The sequence below is a fragment of the Nesoenas mayeri genome, assembly GCF_963082525.1.
Source record: "Nesoenas mayeri genome assembly, chromosome: 1".
In the NCBI taxonomy this organism is placed as follows: Eukaryota; Metazoa; Chordata; class Aves; order Columbiformes; family Columbidae; genus Nesoenas; species Nesoenas mayeri.
The window spans coordinates 67296605-67320910 of record NC_137541.1 but is presented as its reverse complement, the minus strand read 5'-3'; the positions used below and the strand labels follow the sequence as shown (position 1 = coordinate 67320910).

At 40.4% G+C, this 24306-nt stretch overlaps 2 protein-coding genes across 2 annotated transcripts; one reads left to right on the top strand and one right to left on the bottom strand.

Annotated features, from left to right (window-relative positions):
• Positions 1-3306: 3306 nt before the first annotated feature.
• LOC308038325 (cytidine and dCMP deaminase domain-containing protein 1-like) lies at positions 3307-17436 on the bottom strand (the record flags this gene model as incomplete). The annotated part of the gene is made up of 8 exons (XM_080340737.1): positions 3307-3675; positions 6093-6225; positions 6897-7033; positions 7770-7822; positions 8604-9020; positions 9477-9663; positions 14032-14129; positions 17352-17436. The coding sequence occupies 8 exons, from the start codon at positions 17434-17436 to the stop codon at positions 3562-3564; spliced, it is 1224 nt and encodes a 407-aa protein (XP_080196863.1). The 3' UTR covers positions 3307-3561.
• Positions 17437-17606: 170 nt separating this feature from the next.
• YARS2 (tyrosyl-tRNA synthetase 2) lies at positions 17607-23330 on the top strand. The gene is made up of 5 exons (XM_080363737.1): positions 17607-18400; positions 19915-20082; positions 21952-22107; positions 22434-22604; positions 23052-23330. Exons 1-5 carry the CDS (start codon positions 17610-17612, stop codon positions 23209-23211), a joined length of 1446 nt encoding a protein of 481 aa, XP_080219863.1. The 5' UTR covers positions 17607-17609; the 3' UTR covers positions 23212-23330.
• Positions 23331-24306: the final 976 nt, after the last annotated feature.

Genomic DNA, 24306 nt, shown 5'->3' with positions numbered 1-24306 from the left:
AGATTCAACTGGGCACTTTTGGGTTTTTAGCCTTGATAAAAATGGATATGCTTGAGTTCAGTTAACTCACAGTTTCTGATTTTTTTTCCATATGCAGAGCTAAGTAAATGCACAATTCTTCTTTCTTCAGGTAAGGAAGAGGAGGGTCTAGAAAGAAACAATGGAAAGAAAAGTTTATCAGAAGAGTCTTGGAGAAACGAGTAGATAATGTCTTAAAATTAGCAAGTAAATACTGGTAATGAGATTGAAAGGATAATAATCTAGCTCTCTAGTCCTAGGTGAAAACTCAGGGAAAAAGGTTATAATTTCTGTGCATGGATCTCTTCTTTTTCTGTTTTTTTGTTTGGGTATTTTTGTTTGTTTGGGTTTTTTGGTTGGTTGGTTTTGGCCTTTGTTTGGGGTTTTTTGTTTGTTTGATTGATTGATTGTTTGATTTTTTGTTTGTCTTTGGTTTTGGCTTGGTTTTATGTTATCTGCTCTTTTCTGCTGGCATAGGAAATTATTTCTATTGACTTCAAGAAGGAAGAAGCAGCATACGAATATCTAATACATATATATATATTATGCCTAACTCTAGTCCCCTATGTCATACTCTTCTTCAAAATGTCCATCTTTCAGCTATTATTTTACAAAAACTTCAGTTCCATGGTATACTTTCTGCTAAGATTTCAATTACATTAGGTAAGACTGAAAAAAAAATTATACAGTTACTTTAACTTAAAGTAAAATTAAAATGAAGACAAATACGCTGCCCGAGAGACACATCGTAAGTTCAGGTATCAGCTCTCTCTACTGTCTGATATCCAGCTCACTGCTTTCAGGACAATTACAATTATTCAACCCTGTTTAACAAAATGAAATTAGGGAAACCAAAAACTATGAAGATCAGTGAAAATTCTACTAAATTTATTTCAACTTGCCTTCATCATCCCTTCCTTCTGTTCCTCTACTGTCTTCTGAATCAGTAGATACTGGAAGACAGAAAAAAAATGGTTGGATTAGGAATATCACCTAAAAAGAGACTACATAAAGTGTAGCAGTGTATCAACCCTCCTCCTCTCATTGCTAACACTGACAGACTATCCACTGTGAGCTGGGTGTTTCAGAAGCCACGATTGCTTCAGGTTTTGACTGACAGGACACAGAGGTCCAGGGTCTGATACTTTATTTGGAAATAAACTGTATTAAAATGAGTGGGAATTGCCCAGATATAGAAACAGTTAACTGAATCTCATGTAGAAAGAAATATGGCTCCCCAGTGTTGTTGGTGGTGACAAGGGGATTGGGTTTTTCTTATTGGGAATTTGTTTAAAGGTTGAATTCCACTTTTTTAACTTACAAATCCTCAATGCTTTCCTCATGTACAGAGTGGCCAATACCTGCCCTGTCTCTCTCTCCCTTTGCTCTCACACTCAGGATTGCCTCTTCTTGGCTTTGATACCGAGTCTCTGCTTGTTCATTTCTGTCAGCCCGTCATCCTCCTTATGTGAACTTCATCACCCTGGTTCTCACTCTCCTCATCAGTTTGATTTCATTCTAGAGGGTGTTTCAAAAAGTTGGACCTAATTTCAGTATATTTCACAATGGTAACATGTTACAATTACATACAAATTACAAATGGTATCATGAGTTAGCAAGTTTTAGTAACCTTTTTATAAATTCTCTATGTTCCCTCCACCTGCTGTACAGACAACATCGAGACAATAGTTCAATCTGTCCCAAACGCCTCTCAAAGTGTCTTCTTCCACTGAGCTCACCGTTGCTGTGATTCTGGTTTTGAGGTCATCCAGGTTAGTTGCTAATGGTGGCACCAAAAAAATCATCTTTGAAAGATTCCCACAAGAAAAAGTCATTTGTGGTTGCAGAGACACAGTGATTCCAAATTTGGTCCATCTTTTTGAAACATTCTATACTGATAGTATATACTGTTCTCCTTGATTTTAAATTAATCTATCACTGTTTTCTCTTCAGTTACATAGTTTTTCCCAACTCACTTGTACATTGTATCTTCACACTCCAGGAAAGATGTGGTCAGCAAGTTTTTTAGAGGTTCTAATTTTAGTTTTCTTCCAATTCTTGATTTGACTTCAAATCCCTGTACTCCCTCAGTAAGTGCAATGATGAAGTTGTTTGGTTTTTTTTATTCTCAAAATGTTGCTCAGTGTTCTTAAAAACTTCTGTTACTTTTTACTGGTTGTCTAGTCTAAATAAAATTATAACTTATTTAAGGCAATTTCAGTATTAATGACATCATTCTGTGGTAGGAGACCTGATGCTGTGATTCCGTGTGCTCTAACTGGCATAATTCAGAACAGCATAAAGCCAAGGGCGTTCAAGCCCAGTACCTCCAAGAATTTGGATATATCCAGTTGAGGCTAGAAGAAATTCACAGAAAAGGCTTGAAATAAGAAAACTATCATGAAGGATGCTGATTAGTCATTTGGGCAAACAAACATTAACGACTAAGAGAAAGGGGAAACTAGCAATGTTATTCCTCTGTCTTTTCAGCTGTAACCAGTCATGAGGTCTGGCCACTTACAGACATCAGAAGCAACATTTCCATGTAATTCTGTCTTCTGCATATTCAGAAGTATTGTGGTAGAAGCAGAATCTGCATGTCACAGACATTTATAATATGTTGTTCCAAAAGAAGGTTGGAACACTCAGAACTAATTTAATGGTAAGTCACTAAACGTACAGTAATTATATGCAATTTATAACCAGATTTTGTTGCATTTATTGCATGGTGCAAAAAGGACTTTTAAAAAAAAATACTCAGTAACATAGTGTGCTTCTAAGTTTAAGCACCACATAATACCAAAAGAAACTGGATAGAATAGTAACAAAGGACAAGGAAATCAATCTTAAACACACCTGCCGTAGGCTGAGTTCGGCACTGTTTCCACTGGAAAAAAACAATCAAGCAAAAACTCAATGAATTTATTTAAAGCACAACTGAACACTTATTCAGTACTTTCCATAATTTGTCTGCTCAAATCTGCCATAATATCTAACAGCTGTTAATGAATCTAACCTGAAGATTTGTTGGCTGGACAACGTGGGTTCTCAAATTGATTCTTGTCTATTCTGGTTCTAAAGCTCTTGTCTTACAGAGGAACACAAAAGTCAGTTACACAGCCTGCTCTCCTCTAACCATTTATCCAGTTCATCTGTAGCCTATAGCGTGGCCCAGTTCCCTTTTTTTCCCAACTCAGACTGCTCTTCCTCCATCAGATGTATCTGACAGTTCTCGAAAAGTGAAGCAACGCTTTTCTACATCATCTGCTTCCACTTCTGACATGCTTTCTGCTGGCTGAACTATTTCTTATGACATCTGGGAGTGACTGGCTCCCAAAACTACTGATGGAGTTCAAAATAATGACTGGAAAGCTCTGATGTGTGAATTAAGGTGAATACATGTTTACATGTCATCAAATGGTTCATGAACACTCGAAGTATTTTAACGAAATCTAATGAACATGCACTTGTTAACAACAGGAAAAAAAATAAACAAGACAAACCAGAGGAATGATACATATCAAAGTAAACTATTCTATGCTTTTATAAAATAAATGTTAAAAAATACTTTTTAGTAGTACAACCCTGAGTCTCATCTTCGATATGCAAACCTACCTCATGATAGTCAAAGTTTTCCTTTAAATCCTTTAGATGACTCTAAAAGAAAAAAAAAAGAAAACAAAACAAAAACTTGAAAGCAAACAAATAAACCAGGTACTCACAGAATCATGGAGGTTGGGAGCCACCTCTGCAGGTATCCAGTCCAAACCCCCTACTCAAGGCAGGGTAAACTAAACCAGATCTCTTGGGGCCATGTCCACTCAGATTTTTAGTGTCTACAAGGATAGAGACTCCATAACGTCTCTGGGCAACTTGTTCCAGTGCTCATCACCCTCACAGCAAAAAGGCTTTTTCTTCTGTTTTAGTGAAATTTCCTGTTTTTCAAATTGTGCCCATCACTGGGCACCACTGAGAAGAGTCTGGCTCTGTCTTCTTAACTCCCTCCCCTCAGGTAGTTATACACATGGATAAGATCCCACATGAGCTTTCTCTTCTCCAGCTTTATCAGTCCCAGCTCTCTCAGCCTCTCCTCTTATGATGCTCCCATCACTTAGTCATCTTCATGGCCTTTAGCAGGACTTGCTCTCATATGTCGATCCCTCTCTCTTGTGCTGGGGAGGCCAGAACTGGACACAATGTCCCAACCACAGCCTCACGAGTGCTGAGCAGAAGGATCACCTCTCTCAACCTGCGGGCGATGCCCTGCCTAATGCAGCCCAGGAGGCTGTTGGTCTTTGCCTCAAGGGCACATTACTGCGTGCTAGTAGTCAGCTTACTCACTGGGGCTTCCAGGTCCTTTTCTCTAAAGGTGCTTTCCAGTCAGTCAGCCCCAGTCTGTGCTGGGGTGTGGGATTCTCCCTCCCATGGTACACAGGCTTTGCACTTCCCTTTGTTGAACATCATTATAGAGTCCTGTTTTGCCATTTCTCCAATCTGTCAAGATCCCTCTGAATCCACCACCTGGTGCACTAACCACTCCTTTCAGTTTTCTATAATCTACATACTTTCTGAAGGGGCACTCTGACTCATCATCCAGGTCATTAATGACAATATTAAACAGTTTTGGTCCCACTATGCACCCCAGGCGTAACACCACTGAGGACTGGCCTCCATCTGGACTTTGTGCTGCTGATCACAATCCTGTGAGTCTGGCAATTCAAACAGTTGCCAATCTACTTCACTTATCTAGTCCACACTTGATCAGTTTGTCTGTGAGGATGCTGTGGGAGATAACGTTGCAAGTCTTGTTGCAAGTTGCAAGTTGTTGTAAATTGTTGCAAGTTGTTGTTAAATTGTTGCAAGTCCAGATCAAAAACATTCACTACTCTCTACTCATCCCCCAAGCTGGTCAGCTCAACATAAAAAGATTTCAGGTTAGTTTCATGTTTTCCCCTTCAGAAATCCAAGCTAAGTACTCCCAGTCACCTTCTTGACAGATCTCATGGTCTTGTGTGTACCCAATTTCCTTAAGTATTCCATAGCCAGATTCTACTCTGCTGAGGGTAAAGCTTCATTGCTACACATCTTCCCACTGGTCTCAAGATAACGGATGCCTGAGGGCAAATCTTGGCAGTAAAAACCAAGGCAAAGATGACTTTGAATACCTCACCCATGCTTGTCTTTAAAGGGGTAGAATTTAATCTGGAATATGGACATGAACTAGATACGTGCGCCTGAACCAAGACTGAGACTTACTCCTTCAGAAAGATTTTTCCAAAGCCATACACAAGGTGTTTGACTTCAATTACATCCAAATAAATCCTGTTAAGTAATTAAGGGACTTCCCTGAAAGGAATAATACTCCGTTGCAAACTCAGAAAATACTTGTTTTTTCCACTAAATGGAGGGCTACATCTTGTGATGGAGCCAAAAATACTTTGTTTGGCACAGAATTGTAAACAGTAAAGCCAAACTCATCAAACACTTCAAATATGAGAATGTGAGACTTAGAAAGAAGACTGAGGGATTAAAAATTAAGCGTATTGCAATGCAGGACAGAGGCACTCCTTCATATTGGAGGTCTTGATGAAGCATGCCATAGCTTCCCTCAGTATTTTTGTTGAGGTTTCCTGCATGTAGCAACCAAAACACATATCCAGGTTGTCACCATCATAATAGTTCAGGCACAACCAGAAAAAGCATTCAGATGCAAAATCAGGAAGCATCTCAGAGCTCTGCTATATAGATGTAACTAAACGGGAGGCTGGACTTTCACAATGCAAGATCCTAAAGTACATAACTTCCTCCTTTTCTGACTTTAGAAGTAACTGAGTGTACGGATTTCCAAGGCAGAAAGCAAGCCATAAAATTTCAGCTGTATATGGGTATGAAGAGTGAAGCATCTCATAGGTGATCATATACACATATACATATTTCCTCTCCTGTATAAAAGGGTAAGAACTGACAGGTTTTTCTGTAAGTCAGCTATAAATAAACTGACCTTTCTGCCTCCAAACATAAAATTGCATTATGAAAAGAAAAAATAATTAAATAATATTACATATGCATACTTTTCCACTTTGTTCGGATGATTCTTCTACACAATGAATTGTTTTTATTTTCATATCCTTCAGAAGGTTCTGACAGTTGCGACAAGGAGGTTTGGTGCAGTAAAGAACATCAGTCTCTTCTATTTTGGGCTTTGATCTGAAAAACATACTCATATGCACAACTAATTCATTGCAAAGCTAAAACTAAGGATAAAGTTTGCATTACTTTAAAATAAATTTAGCATTTTAATTGAAGACTGTTATTTCAAATTAGATTTATCTCTTCCTCCACATTAGGATTTCATCTTGATTTTCCCTTGAAATAGCTGATCTTTGTTGCTTCCTCTACTTCGGTGTATATGAAAGTGCTTCTATGCTGAGCCATATTGTTTTACAGACTAATGATTCTCCAACTATCGACAGCTAGAATCATAAGGGATCTGGCTGACTTGACACTACTCTTGCTAGCCTAAGGACCACCAAAAAAGGCTGCCAGACAGAATGCTGCAGACTATGTCTTTCAAAAACTGTTTAGAGCTTCATCACAATGAGATTGGGTCATTATTCTGGCAGTGTGGGAATACGAGGTGGTACCACAACTTTCTGGGGGTGGAGGAAAGGAAACACACACATTAAAAGGTTGATGGTAAGCTCAGAGCTGTAAAACGTTGAGTCTTTGAAACTGGATTAACAGGTGAAGAACAGATGGAAAAGTCAAAGAGAAAATCCATGGTTAGTCACTGACTTGTTCACACTACACACTATTCACATTGATTGTCATAAAGAATGCCTGCAAAGTCACTCCATTGCTAGATTTGTAATAACAACCTGTAGAGCAGAGCATTTGCTTCAGCATGGAGAACAACTCCTCGTTTTGCAAATTGACGTGCTTGGCTTTTTCTCCCTGCGCAGGGTAAGTTTGCATATAATATGCCAATGGGGTATCCATTATAACCTGCCCCAAACTGCCAAAAAAACAAATGAAATAAAATAATCAAAACTTAACAGACTCTTCTAAACATCAGCAACATTTTAACCACATACTAATGCGGCTTCAAGCCCTAAATACTTGCTGTGTATATATTCCTAGATACACAATCACACAGAATCACAGAATCGACTGAGTTGGAAAAGACCTCAGAGATCATCAAGTCCAATATACAACTTCAAATTTTTGTGGCTATTATATCAGCTTTTTAATCAGCTTTAACAGTTTGCCATGATCATCTTACCATCCTGTCATGTTTTCTGTTTTAATACAGTCAAGAACTAATTTTGCTTTTGCTTCCATTGAGGTCTTTGTTCTCCATCAATTTCATCACCATTTTTTTGTCTCTCTCCTTTTGTTAGAGACTTAAGATCTGCCTTTTTGTGGGCCTCAGAGATTATTTTTGTGAAGTTGAATTATAAAATATTATTAGTAGTATTAGCATATTTATTATGGGAGAATGTGTTCATGAGGGAAATTTGCCTTCTTTACATGTCTATAACTGAACTAGTCACCCTCGACTCCATTTCTGTTCAAGACATATTCCAGACTCTGGTTTGGGATGAATGACACTCTAGATCTTCACCAACAAACAGCAAACAGCTCAGAGGTAGGAATCTATACTGCATGCGTGTACATTGGGTCAAATAAACCGCACCCCTTGGAGCACCAAATAGACATTTAAAAAGTGTTGGAGAATTCCATCTACTTACAAAATATCCATCCTGACTGTAGAGAACACACCCCACACCTCGGTGTGGATCACCTTTTAGAAGAGAGAAAGATTTTAATGTCACTTAAAAACCATACTTCTATAATACTAAAAAGTATATTTTACAGTTTAGCATGTATTGCTTTAATGATATTGAAATGGAAGCCACAGTGACTGCTTATAGGTTGAAAGAATCCCTACATGCATTTACCTTATCAGTTTCTAGACAGACACCCATACACAGTAACACAATGAGCTATTATCAAGCACAACAAATGTCATATTTCAGAAGAACACAACAATTTAAAATCTAACTCAAGGTATAGTTACTCTTTGATTAGTAATTGCAGAGCATTAACTTGATACAAAATCCTGATAACAGAATGTAAAAGGTTATAAATACATCGAGGTATCCCACAGATGAGATTTGCTGTAAGTGCAGCTAGGCACATTAACAACATATCTAGAATGCGTACCTTAATACACTATATGTCTCAAAAAAGTATTGTTCCCTCCCCCCAAAAGTGATTAAGTGACAAAATATTTTTTTCTGTATATCTATGATATGTGTTTCCACCTTCTGTTTTAGGTTTAAGTTCAGTATCGCAACAAACATTATAAACAATAATACTCAACATCAGTGTAGTAAATACATTAAAGAAAAATATTCTAGCAGTTATGTTAGGAAAGCATGCCAATTTCTCTGATACCCACGTATGTTGTGAAACATTTATTGTAGCTGTATCAATCAACAACAATGATAAAAAAAATCATATGCAGGAATCTATCCTTTATATTTGGTTACTATTCTTTATACACTCTCATAATAACTTACTAGATCTTGCTGCTAAAAAATAACAAAGCTGCAAAGCATGTTGATGAACAGCATCCTCTGGCCTTTTTTCCTCAAGTTGGGAGCACGCCAGTAAAAAGTCATAGCAGCGTAAAGCATTTTTCATCCGCTTGACAAATGTGTCTTCACAGCTATGCATGTTAAACAGTGAACAATATTTTTTAAACTCTTCAGTTTTATCATCAAGCAACTTAGATTCGCTGTTTGGGTTTCCTTTGTATGGTATTTTTTTTGCAATCACTTTCACAGTTTCAAAGCTTGTCATGGGTAAGAGAACACTGCTACTTGTATGACTTTTAAGAAGCACATGGTCACTTCGTTGAATATCTTCCTTAATCTCTGACTCATCTCCTTTTTTTTCAGGAGCCATTGGCCAGTAATAGACTGAAGAAACCGAACCTGGAGACAAACACTGAAAGTTACTTAAAGTGCCATACAGTTAGGTGAGACATTCAATCCAAATGTTTTTTGGTTAAAAAAGTGGACTAATTTTCTGTTGCATTGCAATTCTGTGGACACAGTAGAGACCAAAGCCTATATATTATAGTTACCCCCAGAGCTTAAACCACTTCCACTGCAATGGGGTCTGAATTTAATGTAGAACTATTGCAAAAACTGGCACTTCACTTCCATAAACGACCTCCCGTCGTTCACCAATCCTTTCCTAAGCAAACACTATCTGCACACACACGCATACACACACACACACAAAGGATTACTTGAACAAGAAGGGATTTATTGGACTGAGCCATGTACAACATTTTTCTAGGCATGGTGCTTAGTGGGGTCATATATGAACTTCTTATTCAGGTAGAACTGCAGTTAACATAGATGGATTAAAAATGTATTATATACCTTGAATAAGGAATGTGGTACAAGTTGTGCATGGTTTCCTCGACAAATACACAGTGCAGTTACGCAAAGAAGAGGGAAGACAGTGAATAATTTGCTCTATGGCGTGCAACCCAGGTTTGGAGAAACTCATGGCTACAATTTTCTGTACTTTGTCTGATTCGCATATTACAATCCCAGTCTTATTGAACTGATGAGAATAAAAAAGAAAGATTACTTTTCACAGCAGATTTCATTTTACAAGCATGCATGCATTATGCAGATACAAAAACACACTATAGGTTTTGCCACACTGTATTACATATTACTGCTCTGTAGTCCCACAACCTTTAGATCACAGCTTAACTTTCTGCAAAGTTAATGTAAATATAGTATAAATGGAATATTTTTCTATGCATTAGTTCTCAAGAAATCCAGCGCTGCTCCAATTAAGAAACACATGAAATCAAAACCAGAATCAATTGGAAAGATCAAACTATAGATTTCTAAAACATTCTCAGAACTGTTTGTTTCTTTTAGCCAAATTTCTGAAGAATAAATGCACATACAAATATATATATCTGAGTTCTTTATAAACACTGTGGTACGGGGAAAAAAAAAATGACAATGGTATTAAAGTTAATAATGAGTATCCAGATTATTTAAATCTGCTGTACATTCATGTAATGGCTGGTATTCTAATGCCCATTGTTGCTACAATAGTGCAAAAAATAAATCATACTGTCCCTGGATACAGCCCCGCTACAAGGCTGGTCGATGCACCACACAGTAATTGAGATTCAAAACAGAAATCTGGAGGTTACCTAATGTACGTCCCTGCTCAGAGCAGGGACAACTTCAAAATTAGATCATTCACTTCTTACTTAGGTAACAGGTTTTGTCTTCTCTGTCACAGAAGTAGTTGGCATAATCTATTCTAGGTGATCATCTGTGGATTCAGCTGAAGTTCAGTAACTCCCGTAGGCAATGTTTCACTGAAGACAGGACCTTCTCCCTGCCTGCCCCAGCGGATGCCTGCATGGGAACTGAACACCTTACACCATTTTTCAGAAAAGAATGGCAGCTTTGGGATTCACTAACATGTTTCAAAAAGACTATAAACATGTCTTCCCCTCTATTCTGCCCTGGTGAGACCACATCTGGAATATTGTGTCCAGTTCTGGGCCCCTCAGTTCAAGAAGTACAGGGAACTGCCAGAGAGAGTCCAGCGTAGGGCAACAAAGATGATTGAGTAGAACATGTCCCTTATGAGGAAAGGCTGAGGGAGCTGGGGCTCTTTAGCTTGGAGAAGACTGAGGGGTGACCTCATTAATGTTTACAGATATATAAAGAGTGAGTGTCATGAGGATGGAGCCAGGCTCTTCTTGGCGACAATCAATGATAGGACAAGGGGCAATGGGTACAAACTGGAACACAAAAGGTTCCACTTAAATTTGAGAAGAAACTTGTTCTCAGTGAGGGTAACAGAGCACTGGAACAGGCTGCCCAGGGAGGTTGTGGAGTCTCCTTCTCTGTAGACATTCAAAACCCGACAGGACGCCTTCCTGTGTAACCTCATCTAGGTGTTCCTGCTCCAACAGGGGAATTGGACTAGATGATCTTTCAAGGTCTCTTCCAATCCTTAACATTCTGTGATTCTGTGATTTCTCAAAGAAATAATAGCATAAAGTAAAGCAACAGAGATCTATTACTAAGTATCTGACCAAAGCAACCATCTGATGCATCCAAGAACCTTTTCATAACAGTAGACTAAGTATTGGAGATGGCAGCTCAAAAACTAACACATTTAAGATACACCTGCAGTTCTGGAAACATGCCATAGCCTATTTTCATTCGAGCAATGAATGAGAAAAGAGATATTTTACATTTGATCCTAGTGCAGAAGAACTTACCGTAAATCTGGAAATGGAAAGTAATTCAAATAAAAATTATGATGATATGACACATAGGAAAGGATGTTGTAAGAACAGAACAAAGATAATGACTTCTGAAAGGCATATACCACCAAATTTATGAAACTCTTAGGAAGTCTCTTGGAAAAATAATCTGAGGAGCATGACAGTCTCGCTAGAAAAGAAACTGGAGTAAAATATCCTGATGTAAGGGAAATGTCAGTAACACCATGAGACCATTTAGGTTGTATCAACAGATATTTATTAGTCTGAAAGTTAAAACCAGAATCGCGAAAAAAGGAAGCAAAGGTAGTACGAAGAATGAGCTTAGAGGAATAGTATAGCATGTACAGATAGAATTAGGAATACTAAATTACTGAAAAAATACAGATGCTTCCACTAGCAAGGGATACAACAGGCAAAAAGAAATGGGTATTTACAAAAACACAGGAAGAAAATAAAAAGAGGCACAGTCACATTACACAACAGGAAGGGAGAGCAAACAAGAATACAGGAAAGGCTACATTGCAACAAGATGAAACCAAAACAAATTAAAGCAAGATCCTCCTTTAGAAACTGAACAAGCAAATACAGTACAGGAACATATGTGAACCATAAAAGAGTCAGGAGACTATTGTGAACTATACAGCTCAACGGATCAACAATACAGTGTTACTATTGACCTCCGCATAGGATAAATGTTTCCAGGAATCACATGGCTGTAGTTACTCGACATAAAGGAGTGCCATATCAGGTTTTTGTCCTACTTTACTTTAAGAAAAATACAAGCACACTGGAGAATCTAGGGAAGGAATCCTAGAAGTTTAAAAGAAAAACAAAACAAACCAACCAGCCAACTAAATAAAGAAACAACAATCTAGGAGAAAGACTGAAGCTTGATTTGAGAAGGTTGAGAAATTGCTCCTATAAAGTGGTTTGAAGATCAGGTTAGACAAGTATCCGATAAGGGTGGTGTAATTAGACTTAATCCTCCTTTGCTGCAAGAAAATGGATTAGGTCATTTTAGTCCATTTCTGATTCCACTATTTCACATTTGAAGCTGTTTGTTATTACTAGATTCCATAACAGATCAACTGTTTATAAAATCAGAAATATTTAAGAAGTAGTTCCTAAACTTTTTAAAATTGTAACTATCACTTTAACTGTTATCTGCTAACTTTACCACTGTGTAGTATTTAATCTATAGGTTTATAAACCACTGTTAGATAACCTGGAGAAGAAAAGCTTTCTAGACAAGCAAAACAGTATGTGGAACTGAAGATAAAATAGTCAATATTTTTGTGTTCACAACTAAAGTTAAGCTATGATCTATTTTAACAGCGCAAATGAGAGCATGAATAAATGACAAAATGAGAATTTCAGTTATTTCTTTCAAAAAAGCAGAATGGTCCTTGGATTGTCAGGCACCAATCCGGCTGTCGTTAAACAACAATCCAAGTCTGAACTGCAAAGTCTGTCACTCATCCTGCGAGGAAAGGCTTAAGGAGCTCTGCTTAACAAGGTGCCGCTGCTACAGCTGCTCTTCGCACAAAGGTTTCTGTTTCCTCTTGTCTACTGACTGTCGTCCTCAAACTGTTCCTTAGATGAGTGAGTTCACAGCTCTGCTGAGCTGCACCTGAGGAAGACTCAGAACACTGAAAAAGCCTGGCACACAAAAGGCAGAGCATGCTGGGCTTGCTGCTACCTGTGGCATGCTCTGTTCTCACTATATAAATGGGCAGAAGTATAAAAATGTCTTCAGAGACACTCACAGGAGCAATTGTACTCCCTGAGTTAAAAATGACACTAAGGAGGAAACACATTACTACTATTCACTCTGTCTAGTACCATTTATAAATATCTCAAGGGTGGATGTCAAAGAGGATGGGACCAGACTCCTTTCAGTGGTGCCCAACGATAGGATGAGGGGCAACAGGAACAGACTGAAGCACAGGAGGTTCCATCTGAATATGAGGAGAAACTTCTTTACTTTGAGGGTGCCAGAGCACTGAACAGGCTGCCCAGAGAGGTTGTGGAGTCTCCTTCTCTGGAGACATTCAAAACCCGCCTGGACACGTTCCTGTGTGATCTGCTCTGGGTGAACCTGCTTTAGTGGGTAGGCTGTACTAGATGATCTGCATCTATGTGCAGGTTCCCAGGACCACTGAGAACAGAAACTGATTCTGGGTCAGTACCCACAGGAAGAACAGAGGGAGGCCAACAACTGAACATCATTTTATCCGCAGCTTTCAAGTAGGCAAAGCAAACACAAGACAGTGACACTTTTCCCTGGCAATCTCCTCCTGTTCCATTACAGGGTTCACTAACAATTAGGGCATGTTGGTATGCCTCAGTGATATGACATAGTGACGGGAGGTAAAAAAATGGTATTAATTGATGCTTAGGAATCCAGTATCCTTCTTTAACTTCATCAGATTAGAATGAAAAACTTAACGGCATTGATTATTACCAGCAACTTTTAAAACCCAAGACTAGAATGGACCACCTAACTCAGCAGATTCACTCCACCACAAAAGGAGCAATTGCACAATAGAGGTTTATGTTGTAAATGTTTGTTTGATGGATGCCATTAGATATTTTAAAGGATAATTCTTAGTAAAATAAGCAGTAAAAACATTTCCTAGCCATGACAGCCTGCTACATACCTCATCAGATGGGGCATGACACTCTGGAAACTCCTCCATAAGACGAGCTAGAAACATATACAAATCTTTCTTTTCTAAGCGCATCCATTGACACATGTCTGAACAGGTCCAAATAAAAAGGTCATAATTAGTAGGCAAATTCAAGCAGAGTCGTGCTTCAGAAAACATATTGTTGATTGTTTCAGTTTCGGTAATATGGGGATTGAAGGCATGGCATTTGGGTAAAGGAAGACAGAAATATAGCAGATGTATTTGTTTATAGACTGTACACACAGATTAACTGTCATAAAAAACATTGAAATGAGATAGGGAAAGGTTTATGGTGGTGTTGCCTAAGGAGTGCACCACTTACTGCTAAGCGACACTGAGCTGGTTAACAGCCATGAAGAATTACCACCACGCAAATAACAAATCTGATAAACTCCACAGCAACTAATACTCAAAATAAAAACTCTGGGCTGTGGTTAATCTTCTGCTGCTCACTTTATCTACCAAGAAATAGTCAAACTTCAGCTGTGATGCCTTGTTTTTGTATTATAATACTTTGTGATGCTAAGAGATGTACCCATTTCAGTTGACTGTATTGAAATGATTAACTGAAGCCAAGAGATAGAAACCAGTGTGCATGTCTTCAGCTCTAGAAGGTCTCCACTTCTGAGAGAAAAAAATTTAAAAAAAAGAAAAAAAAAAAAGAAAAATAAGTCTTAACTTACTTTTGAAGCAAAGTAGTGTAGTAAAGAGAATATACATGCACGTGTGTGTGTGGATATACCTATGTATATGCAACCATGTAACTTTTAGTTGTGTTTATTCATGTTTTAAAAAATAATAAACACCTTTCAATGCATATAAATAAAAAAAAAAAAAAAAAAAAAACAACATAAGGGAAAATGTCGTACCTTGTATTGCCGATGCCTTTCTTTATGCCAGCACAATAATTCTTCAGAAAAACAAAAACAATTTATACCATCTCTGGTAAGCATGCAACTACCAGACCAGTGACAAAGTTCTTCACAGCACCTTTTCTTATAAAACACCATTAGCACACACATAAAATATTACCCATTGATAGACACTTCATCAGTTCAGTATTAGCTCACTGATGCTTAACCGACTTAATTTTTCTGCTTTCATTATTTTCCACCAAGACCTGATTTTCTCCCATAACATTTATCCCCAATGTGATATAACAGAACAATTTTGTACTCCACTTACTTACCCACTGGTCTGCTAGCAAGACGTCTTCAACGACGGTAACGTTCAAGCGGCAAAACCTTTATATCTTCCTTCTCTCCTGTGAGTCATAGTCCTGTACTTTTTGTTTCATCTTTGACACTGCCTCGGACCCACCCTGTCAATATTTTTCATGCCACATGGAGATCAAGTTTGTTGAATTAGAGAAATTGATCAGGTCAACTAGATGTTGACCTATAACCGCTAAACACAGGTAAATGCTCTCCTTCCAAATTAAAATGATTAATTAAAATACAGATTAGTATCAGTATCATTACTTAGCATTCCTCAAATCTCTACTAAAACATCTCTGGGCTGCATGAACTGAACGGTAACTGGACAATCTAAATACCTCCCCTTTTATGATGTATATTCACCTCTGAAATACAGCCTGCCAATACTCACCTCTGTAAACTATATACAAAGTAGGACTGTCCATGATTGGAAGGGCTTGTTATAAAAATGATATAATTTCTCTAAAAGATTTAATATTATTTTCCAGAGTCAAAGATGCCGTTCACACCTTTTTTTGTTGTTATTTTGTTGACTTCTACCTACTATAGTGCTTTAGGGAAGCATCAAAGCATATGAAGCATATGGCATTTCCAAACTTTTCTCAGTTTCATTTCCCACTGTCACTAAATTGTTGACTCATTGTTTTGTTAAACAAAACAAGTAAGTCAGTCAAAAGGAGGTGTGAACAGTTCTGGAAAGTTCTAAAAATATAACAACACGTTGCTTTTCTCGGGCTGGCGGTTAGTTCCTCGAAGCAGCATGTGATGGGTGCAAGCCCTCTCTCTGTGCTGCCATGCCCACGGAATTGGTTTACTTTAACTAACAATACAACTGGGAAGAATGAGGAAGTTCATGGGCAGTGTTTTAAACAGGCTCAGACTTTGAAAGTTTATAAATTCTGGGGTTCGCAAGTTCTAAAGCTGCAACGTTACTAATCCACACATCTGGTATCCATTCTGCTAGGTGCCCTACTCAAAGCTGAACACCTTGTTTCCAGCACATGCATTTTAACCTGAAAGTAGTGATAGAGGGAATTAACGCTTAAAAGATTAACCACATAGCAAGTGGTGGCTTAGAGCTTTGTGTAACCTGTTATATTAAAAACAAGGCCTTATAGAAGAGAGCAAACTCTGCAAAAATAAGAAGCTTTGCAGCATCTGGCAGCATCCTCGAGTGGACAAACTAACTAGAGTCTTCAGCACAGGGAGGACGATGTTCCAGTTAAAACCAGTCCAGAAGTTTCAGCTCTGGCCAACTCAGCATATTAGGCCAAAGGTTAGAAAGTTCACAAGTAGTCTTCACCCCAGACCCCAGCCCTCGACCACCAGCAGGCACTGCACAGGCGCAACAGGGAGGAGCCACAGGAAGGGACTATGGAAATTATTTCCTCGAATTCATTTTAATAAGAATGGCCTTCTGAGGGAAATGGTATGAATATGTATAGGCGTTCCTGGGATAACCATGAATATGTAACACCTTGCTACATTTAAGCACGCTTCATGCTGAGATCAATTGTACAAGAGTAGAGGAAAGATCCTTCTTGCACCCGGCGCCAAATAAACATTCCTTCTTTATAACCTCTTGGGTTGTAAAGTTTTATAGTCAGGAGAAGCACAGAATCATAGAATGGTTTGGGTTGGAAGGGACCTTCAAAGGTCATCTAGTCCAACCCCCTGCCAATGGCAGAGACAACTTCAACCAGATCAGGTTGCTCAGAGCCCCGTCCAGCCCGGCCTTGAATGTCTCCAGGGATGGGGCATCTACCACCTCTCTGGGCAACCTGGGCCAGGGTTTCACCATCTTTACTGTAAAAAATTTCTTCCTCATGTCTATCCTGAATCTCCCCTCTTTTAGTTTAAAACCATCGCCCCTTGTCCTGCCACAACAGGTTCTGCTAAATAGTCTGTTCCCATCTTTCTTATAGGCCCCTTTTACGTACCGAAAGGCCACAATAAGAGCTCCACAGGCTTAACTACCCCACCTCTTTCAGCCTGTCCTCACAGGAGTGCTGCTCCAGCCCCCCGGAAAATCCCGGTATTTCGAGTTGGAAAAATCAGGAGAAGCCCACACACGCGTGTCTGCCAGCATCATCTTTAATATCCCGGAGGCCAACCACCAGCCAGCGCACAGGCCCGCAGCACCCTCACCGCCGACCATTACGGCCATTCCCCGACTCCTCCCAGCCGAGCCCCCGCACGCCAGGCGCCGCAACCCGGCCTGGCCCGCACACACCGCCGCGGGGAGAAGCGAAGGCCCCGGCGGCCCCGCCCCGGCCCGGCCCCCGTCATCGCCCTGCGGCCCCGCCCCGTTCCCAGCGTCCCTCGGGCAAGATGGCGGCGCCCACACTAGGCCGGGCAGCGCGGCTGTGGGGCGGCCCGCACCGGGTCGCGCCGCCGCTCTCGCTCCGGCGGCGAGCCCACCAACAGCCGCGGCGGGCCCGGGGCGCCACGGGGCTGCTGGCGGCGCAGTGCGAGCGCGGCCTCTTCCAGGAGGTGTTCCCGGCACAGATCGCGGAGGAGCAGCTGCTAGAGCTGCTGGCGCCGGGCCGCCCGCCCCTCACCGCCTACTGCGGCTTCGACCCCACGGCCGACTCGCTTCACGTCGGGCACCTGCTGCCCGTCATGGCGCTCCTGCACTTCCAACGCGCCGGCCACAACGTTATCGCCGTGGTGGGCGGCGCCACGGCGCGGCTGGGGGACCCCAGTGGCCGGGAGCGGGCGCGGGAACCGCTGGCGGCGGAGCGAGTGCGGGCTCAGGCGCGGGGGCTGCGGGCCGGCCTGGAGCGGCTGTTCGAGAACCACCGGGAGCTGTTCTGGGGGGCGGGCGGGGAGCGGCTGGGGCAGGCGGTGCTGCTGGACAACTCCGGCTGGCTGGGCCGGCAGCAGCTGCTCGACTTCCTCGGCGGGGTCGGCGGGCGGCTCCGCATGGGCACGCTGCTGAGCCGGCAGAGCTGCCAGGCGCGGCTGCGCAGCCCCGAGGGCATGAGCCTGGCCGAGTTCCTCTACCCGGCGCTGCAGGCCTACGATTTCCTCCACCTCCACCAGCAGCACGGCTGCCGCGTCCAGGTGGGGGGCGCCGACCAGATGGGCAACATCATGTCCGGCTACGAGCTCGTCACCAAGTACGGCGGGGCGGAATGGGGCAGATGGCGGGTACGGGGAGTCTGTTCCGGGGGCGGGGTCGTGTGCCAGCTCTGTGCCGCTTCATGTGACATTTAAAGTGACAGGAGTAGAAGTCGCACCTGGGGGAGTTGGCACTGGGCAGTGTGCCCAGGTGGCCAAGAAGGTGAACAGCATCCTGGCTTGTGTCAGGAAAAGTGTGGCCAGCAGGACTAGGGCAGTGATCGTTCCCCTGTACTCAGCGCTGGTGAGGCCTCGAGTCATGTGTTCAGTTTTGGCCCCTTTGGTACAAGAAATTGAGGTGCTGGAGATTCAGAGAAGGGCAACGAGGCTGGTGAAAGGTCTAGAGAACAAATCTGCTTAGGAGCAGCTGAGGGAACTGGGGCTGTTTAGCCTGGAGAAAAGGACGCTGAGGGGAGACCTGATCGCTGTCTGCAACTACCTGAAAGGAGGTTGTAGCATGGAGGGGGTTGGTCTCCTCTCCCAAGTAGCAAGTGATAGGACGAGAGGAAATGGCCTCAGGTTGCGCCAGGGGATGTTCAGGTTGGATATTAGGAAAAACTTCTCACCAAAAGTGTTGTCAGACATCAGAATAGGCTGCCGAGGGAAGTGGTGGAGTCACCATCCCTGGAGGTGTTCAGAAGATGTAAAGATGAGGTTCTTGGGACATGGTTTAGAGGTGGGCTTGACAGTGTTAGGTTAATGGTTGGACTTGATGATCATAAAGGTCTTTTCCAACCAAAACGATTATATTATTTTAAGAAGCAATTGTCCTGAACATGAGCCTGTCACATACATACATTTTGGCCATGGTTTTAAGTCTTTTTCTTGAAACATTAATGAAGTTTTAACGAAAGGTATGGGTTTTTGTTTTAGTGAACGTGTTTGCCAAATAACCAAAATCAGATATCCCAAAATGGGAGAAAATCAAGACAATTCTTCTGCTGGCAAGTGCATTATGGTGTAAACACCAAAGTAGAGGCAGTTGTGGTATGTTGGTATGGATGGCTGCATTTCTTCTCTCGGAAATAAAATGAAACCTGATGATGAGCTTTTGCTTATCCACCAGATTTGATGTGAGTCTTATAAAATTCACAGAAGTATACAAGAAAATCAGTGAGTATGTGGCAATGCTTCTACTTCAGTACGTGCTTGACTATTACAAGCCATTAGGGCATCTGCACAGAAGAAAAGCCTTACAAATGTCAAAACCACACAAGTAGCTTCAGTTAGTGCTCAGAGCAGATGACAAAACACACAGGATCCTTGAACTTGCTAGTGCTGTTGCTCATGAAACTACTTAAAGTACTTAGATTTTTAAGTTCAAGTTTCCATTTTTTATTTTCCTAAAGTACTCTTCATAAAATTCTTCTTGCATCTTTTGCCCTCTTCCCCCTGTCTTACTTAAATGCTTTATATCAAGGACAGAATCTTATAGAATGCTTATATTTTAGTCAACTTTACCAAGATGTGATTTTTTTTCTTTTTAACATGCAGTGACTCTTCATTTTCTCAGGATGACAGGAACAGATGTGTTTGGAATTACTGTACCTCTTATTACCAGTACTACTGGAGATAAACTGGGAAAGACTGCTGGCAATGCAGTTTGGCTAAACAGAGAGAAGACCTCTCCATTTGAGCTATATCAGTTTTTTGTCAGACAACAAGATAACGTGGTTGAAAAGTAAGTAGCTTTTCGTTGTTGTTTATAAAACCTGATCCTCACTGTTGGCTGTAACTGTTTTGTGGAGATACGTGCAATCTGAGTTCCTTGTAGAGGTATATGTTCATATAACTGTACATTCCTTAAATAAACAGGCATGACTGGTTCATAAGTATAGAGTATAAGTATACAGTGTCTCCATATATTGGCATATGTGTCACCAAATTACTCTGTGGATGAACAAACAAGTAAAGCACAATGCATTTTGTTTTACCAGTGGGGAGGCTTTTTCTTCTGAGGTACATTAGTTTCAGTACCATAACATCACCAGTATCAAAGGAAATCTCCTGCTGAGTAATAAGCAACTGCAGTTTAATAGATAACAATTACTACAAGTTTTTACCTAGTATGAGGTATCCAGAAACACCACATTCTAATTGCAGGAAGCTACTTAACTGGTTATAAACAAACACATAAAGTTCAGGAACTGCATCACATTAAAAACTGCATATCCCTAAGCAACTTGAAATAATGCCTTGTTAGGAAAAAGCCAAAAAATTCCTAATTATGATTGTATTAACTGTCTAGATTAGTGTTCGCTAAGTTGTTTTGATCATGCGCCTCTACTGGTGAAAAAAAAATTAAGCATACACTCCCCAAACATGTATATTTCTTTATAGATTATATAAATGTACTACTGAAGTTCTAAAATTTTCCTCTTGCACCCCAGTATATCATCTTGTGTACCTCCTGGGGTGCTGGCACCCCACTCTGGAGACCACTGGTCTAGATAAAAACATGCCTAGGGGACAGTTACACTGTCCAGTTACTACTTAAAGCTGTAGCACATAGACAAAATTCTGAATAAGCGTTACTCAGGGTAGAACAATTCCAATGAGCAAAATGTGGTCTTGGATTCATTGTGCTATCTCTGAATCTGCATCAACCACCCATAATTCGTATTCTTACTGACTAGTGTAAAAAAATATTCATATAACGACAACATGAAATGGTAGCAAAAGTACAAGAAATACCATTTGACAGGTTGCCTTCATGATGGCTGGCCTCCTTGCTGGTGTGCCAGTGACATGGCTGAAAATAAATAACCAATAGCTTTATTCAGGGTATTACATTAATTTTAATAAGTTGCTATATGTTGTCTTTTAAATCTGCTTTTCTTTAAGTGTTAATATCACTGTCAAATCTGAGTCCTCATAAATCTCAGACAGGTTCTTCCTGTTCATGTTGTGACCTGTCTCAAAGGTTTATGCCCTGATATTTCAAATTTAGGTTCTGCATCCACACTTTTCAGGTTGATAAAAAGGGTATGTGGGTACTTAACATTAAAATGTTTCACGCGTTCAGACTGTAAGAGTACTTTTCTTAATAAAATGCACTTCCTAATACTATAAGCCCATTAAAATGGGATTCTGCTTAGGTACACACCTTTAAATTCTCGATTATCCTAAAAAAGCTTCCTGTTGAGATGCTGTCAATACATGGCATGCTTCTGTCCCGCGATCACCACAGAATGGCAGGGATATTTTGCATTAGCATATTGTGCAGCTACTATGAATATAATATAAAACCTTGTTAGTTGACACAATTGCAAGAAATACTGTAAAGCAGAGAAAAACCAAGTTGTTAATTGAAAGACAAGCTTTATAAAAGCCTTTGACGCTATCTGATGTCTGAAGACATAAATAAAATGTGAGTTATCCGGGTAAGCTTAAGCATGTGGGCAAAAACAAAGAGTTGTTTGAAAGCACAGAATATGGATTTCTTAAATTAAGAAAATTTTTAGTGTAATTAATGATGCTTGGATGGGAAAGGCAGAAAATGTGTAATAATGCCTGTATAGACAAAAAATATTTTCTTCCTTGTTTGTAGATACCTGAAACTCTTCACCTTCCTTCCTCTTGAGGAGATTGACCACATTATGGAAATGCATGCAAAAGAACCTGAAAAATGGGGTCCTCAGAAACGACTTGCTGCAGAAGTGACCAAGCTTGTTCATGGCAGAGAGGGGCTAGAGTCCGCTAAGAGGTGAAGTCTTGACTTGTCAAGCACTTTTCTTTCAGATTTATTGAATGTTATTTATCTATAGCCTTTTCAGGGACTGTTTTCATGTAGTTAGTTGTTGATCAGCTGTAAGAGAAAAATGTAGTAATTCTGTAGGCTTAAAAATACAGCAACAATGTAAAAAAAACGCAGTGCAGTGGGTTATGATGAAAATAAATTGGGCTGTACTTTAGTTACTTCTGTTACTGTGGACCCTCAGAAAAGTTGGGGAGGGGAATCTGATTAGTTGGGTAGTACTTTGTGCGAAGATGAGGCTAGCACTGTGTTTTGAATTATCTTTGTTCTCACAGGTGTACTAAGGCCCTTTATTACAGCAGCATGGAGGCATTGGAAGCTATGTCTGACCAAGAGCTACAGGAACTTTTCAAACAAGCTCCTTCAGCTGAATTGCTGCTTGAACCGGGCATGAGTGTTCTTGACTTGTGTCGCAAAGCAAATGCCATTCCAGATGGACCCAGTGGGTATGTTATCACCCGTGCTCTTTGGTAATACCTCATATAAACAGGCTGTAGCGGTCTGCTTTCAGAATTTACAGGAAGAGGACAGCCAAATCAAGTGGAAAGAGGGTAATGATCTACATTCCAGCATTACACAATAAGGGGACAGGTGGCCTGATTCAATTTTGAAGTGTAAGTGTAGGATTATGCAATGTTGTGTACCTTAGCTATACCTGATGAAGGGACAGACTTAAAACAACAGCCTGTGTTTCCTTATACCTCTCATAAAGAATGGGAGTGGTAGAGGCTAAGGTTAATTTCAGTCACTCTTGACCTGAACTGAAAGTGCAAGAGAATTAAAATTTATTCATTTATAGATCCAACCAAAAAACTCCTAACTGAACCTTTAACAGCAAAAAATAGTTTCTTCTTGCAATGACCAGGGTTGTTTTTGTTTTTGTTTTTTTTAAGGTACCAGAAAATTACAGATGGTGGAGTTTCAATAAATGGGATTCGAGTAACTGATCCTGAGACTGTTCTTATTCTTGGACAACATATTCTGAAGAATGGAGTGTCACTGCTTAGAATTGGAAAGAAAAATTACTACATCATAAAATGGCTGCAGTTGTGACAACAGAACATCTCCCTAACATCATGTATCTTTTTGAGTCTGTTGCTTGAAGATGTTTCTATACTGTGCATTACTGTGCAGCTCACAGACTGCACAATACCATAGTTGCATTTTCAAAATGCACCAACAGAGTTCAAATAAAGGCAACTAAGTTATACCACTGAAGAGATTTTTAGATCCTCTGCCTTATTCAAAACCCTATTCATAAGAGGATGTGTACAAGAAGATGAAAAGATGAATTTCAGAGTCCAAAGATGGAGATGCTTTTCCTGTCCTTCAACAACCCTCTATGTTGTAGGAAAAGAGCAGTGGCCAGGTGTCTACAGCATAATCCACAGCAACATGAGCAAAAGCATACTGGAAACCAGTACTTCTTACTGCTGCTGTCCAGTTTGACTTCATCCTAACAAAAGAAACCTGCAGAATGGGTGAGGACAAGCAGGCTATGATTAACATTTTTTTTCCTGAACAGGTTTGCTTTGAAGGAGGCACCAGAAGATTCACAATAAATGAATAGAATTATTAAGCCCTGATATGTAAGCTTAATATTGGTTATACGTGAGGGGCAAGCCCCAAAAAGCTTTCCAGCCTAACGAATTCACTTTTTGAAATGTAAGAGAATAAATGTGAGAGAAAATAGAGCCTTTCAAAGCTTAAATCAGCCCAAATAATCCCTTTTATGCTTTCTGCATGCCTTGTGTGACTTTTAGAACGTGGGTGACACCGTAGTGCTTTAGCAATTAAAATCATCAGGTCCTTCAGCCAGGGCAACATGCAAAAGCTGCATTTCTTCCTGAAAGAGCAGAAAATGATCCTACTGCCCAGCCAACATTTGGGATCACAGCTTTCTCACTTTCTTATAAAGACAACACAAAAGTTAGGAGTGTACTTCTAGAGCTGTTAGAGTAGCAACATCTACATTTAAAGATAGTGTTGCATTATTGCTCCGAAACACCACAGCCCCTTTTTGTAACTACTACAGCCCCTTACACACCTGGATACCAATAAGCACGGAGTACAACACCTTGCTAAAGTCCCTTCCCATGGTAGGGTTTGGGAGTGGGTTCCTTAGGTGCTATTGGTGCCAGAGTACTT

Coding starts and splice junctions, on each gene's coding strand:
- YARS2 (XM_080363737.1), top strand. CDS start 17,610: ATGGCGGCGCCCACACTAGGCCGGGCAGCGCGGCTGTGGGGCGGCCCG. Junction 20,083..21,951: donor CAAGATAACGTGGTTGAAAA/GTAAGTAGCTTT, acceptor CCTTGTTTGTAG/ATACCTGAAACTCTTCACCT. Junction 22,108..22,433: donor GGGCTAGAGTCCGCTAAGAG/GTGAAGTCTTGA, acceptor TTGTTCTCACAG/GTGTACTAAGGCCCTTTATT.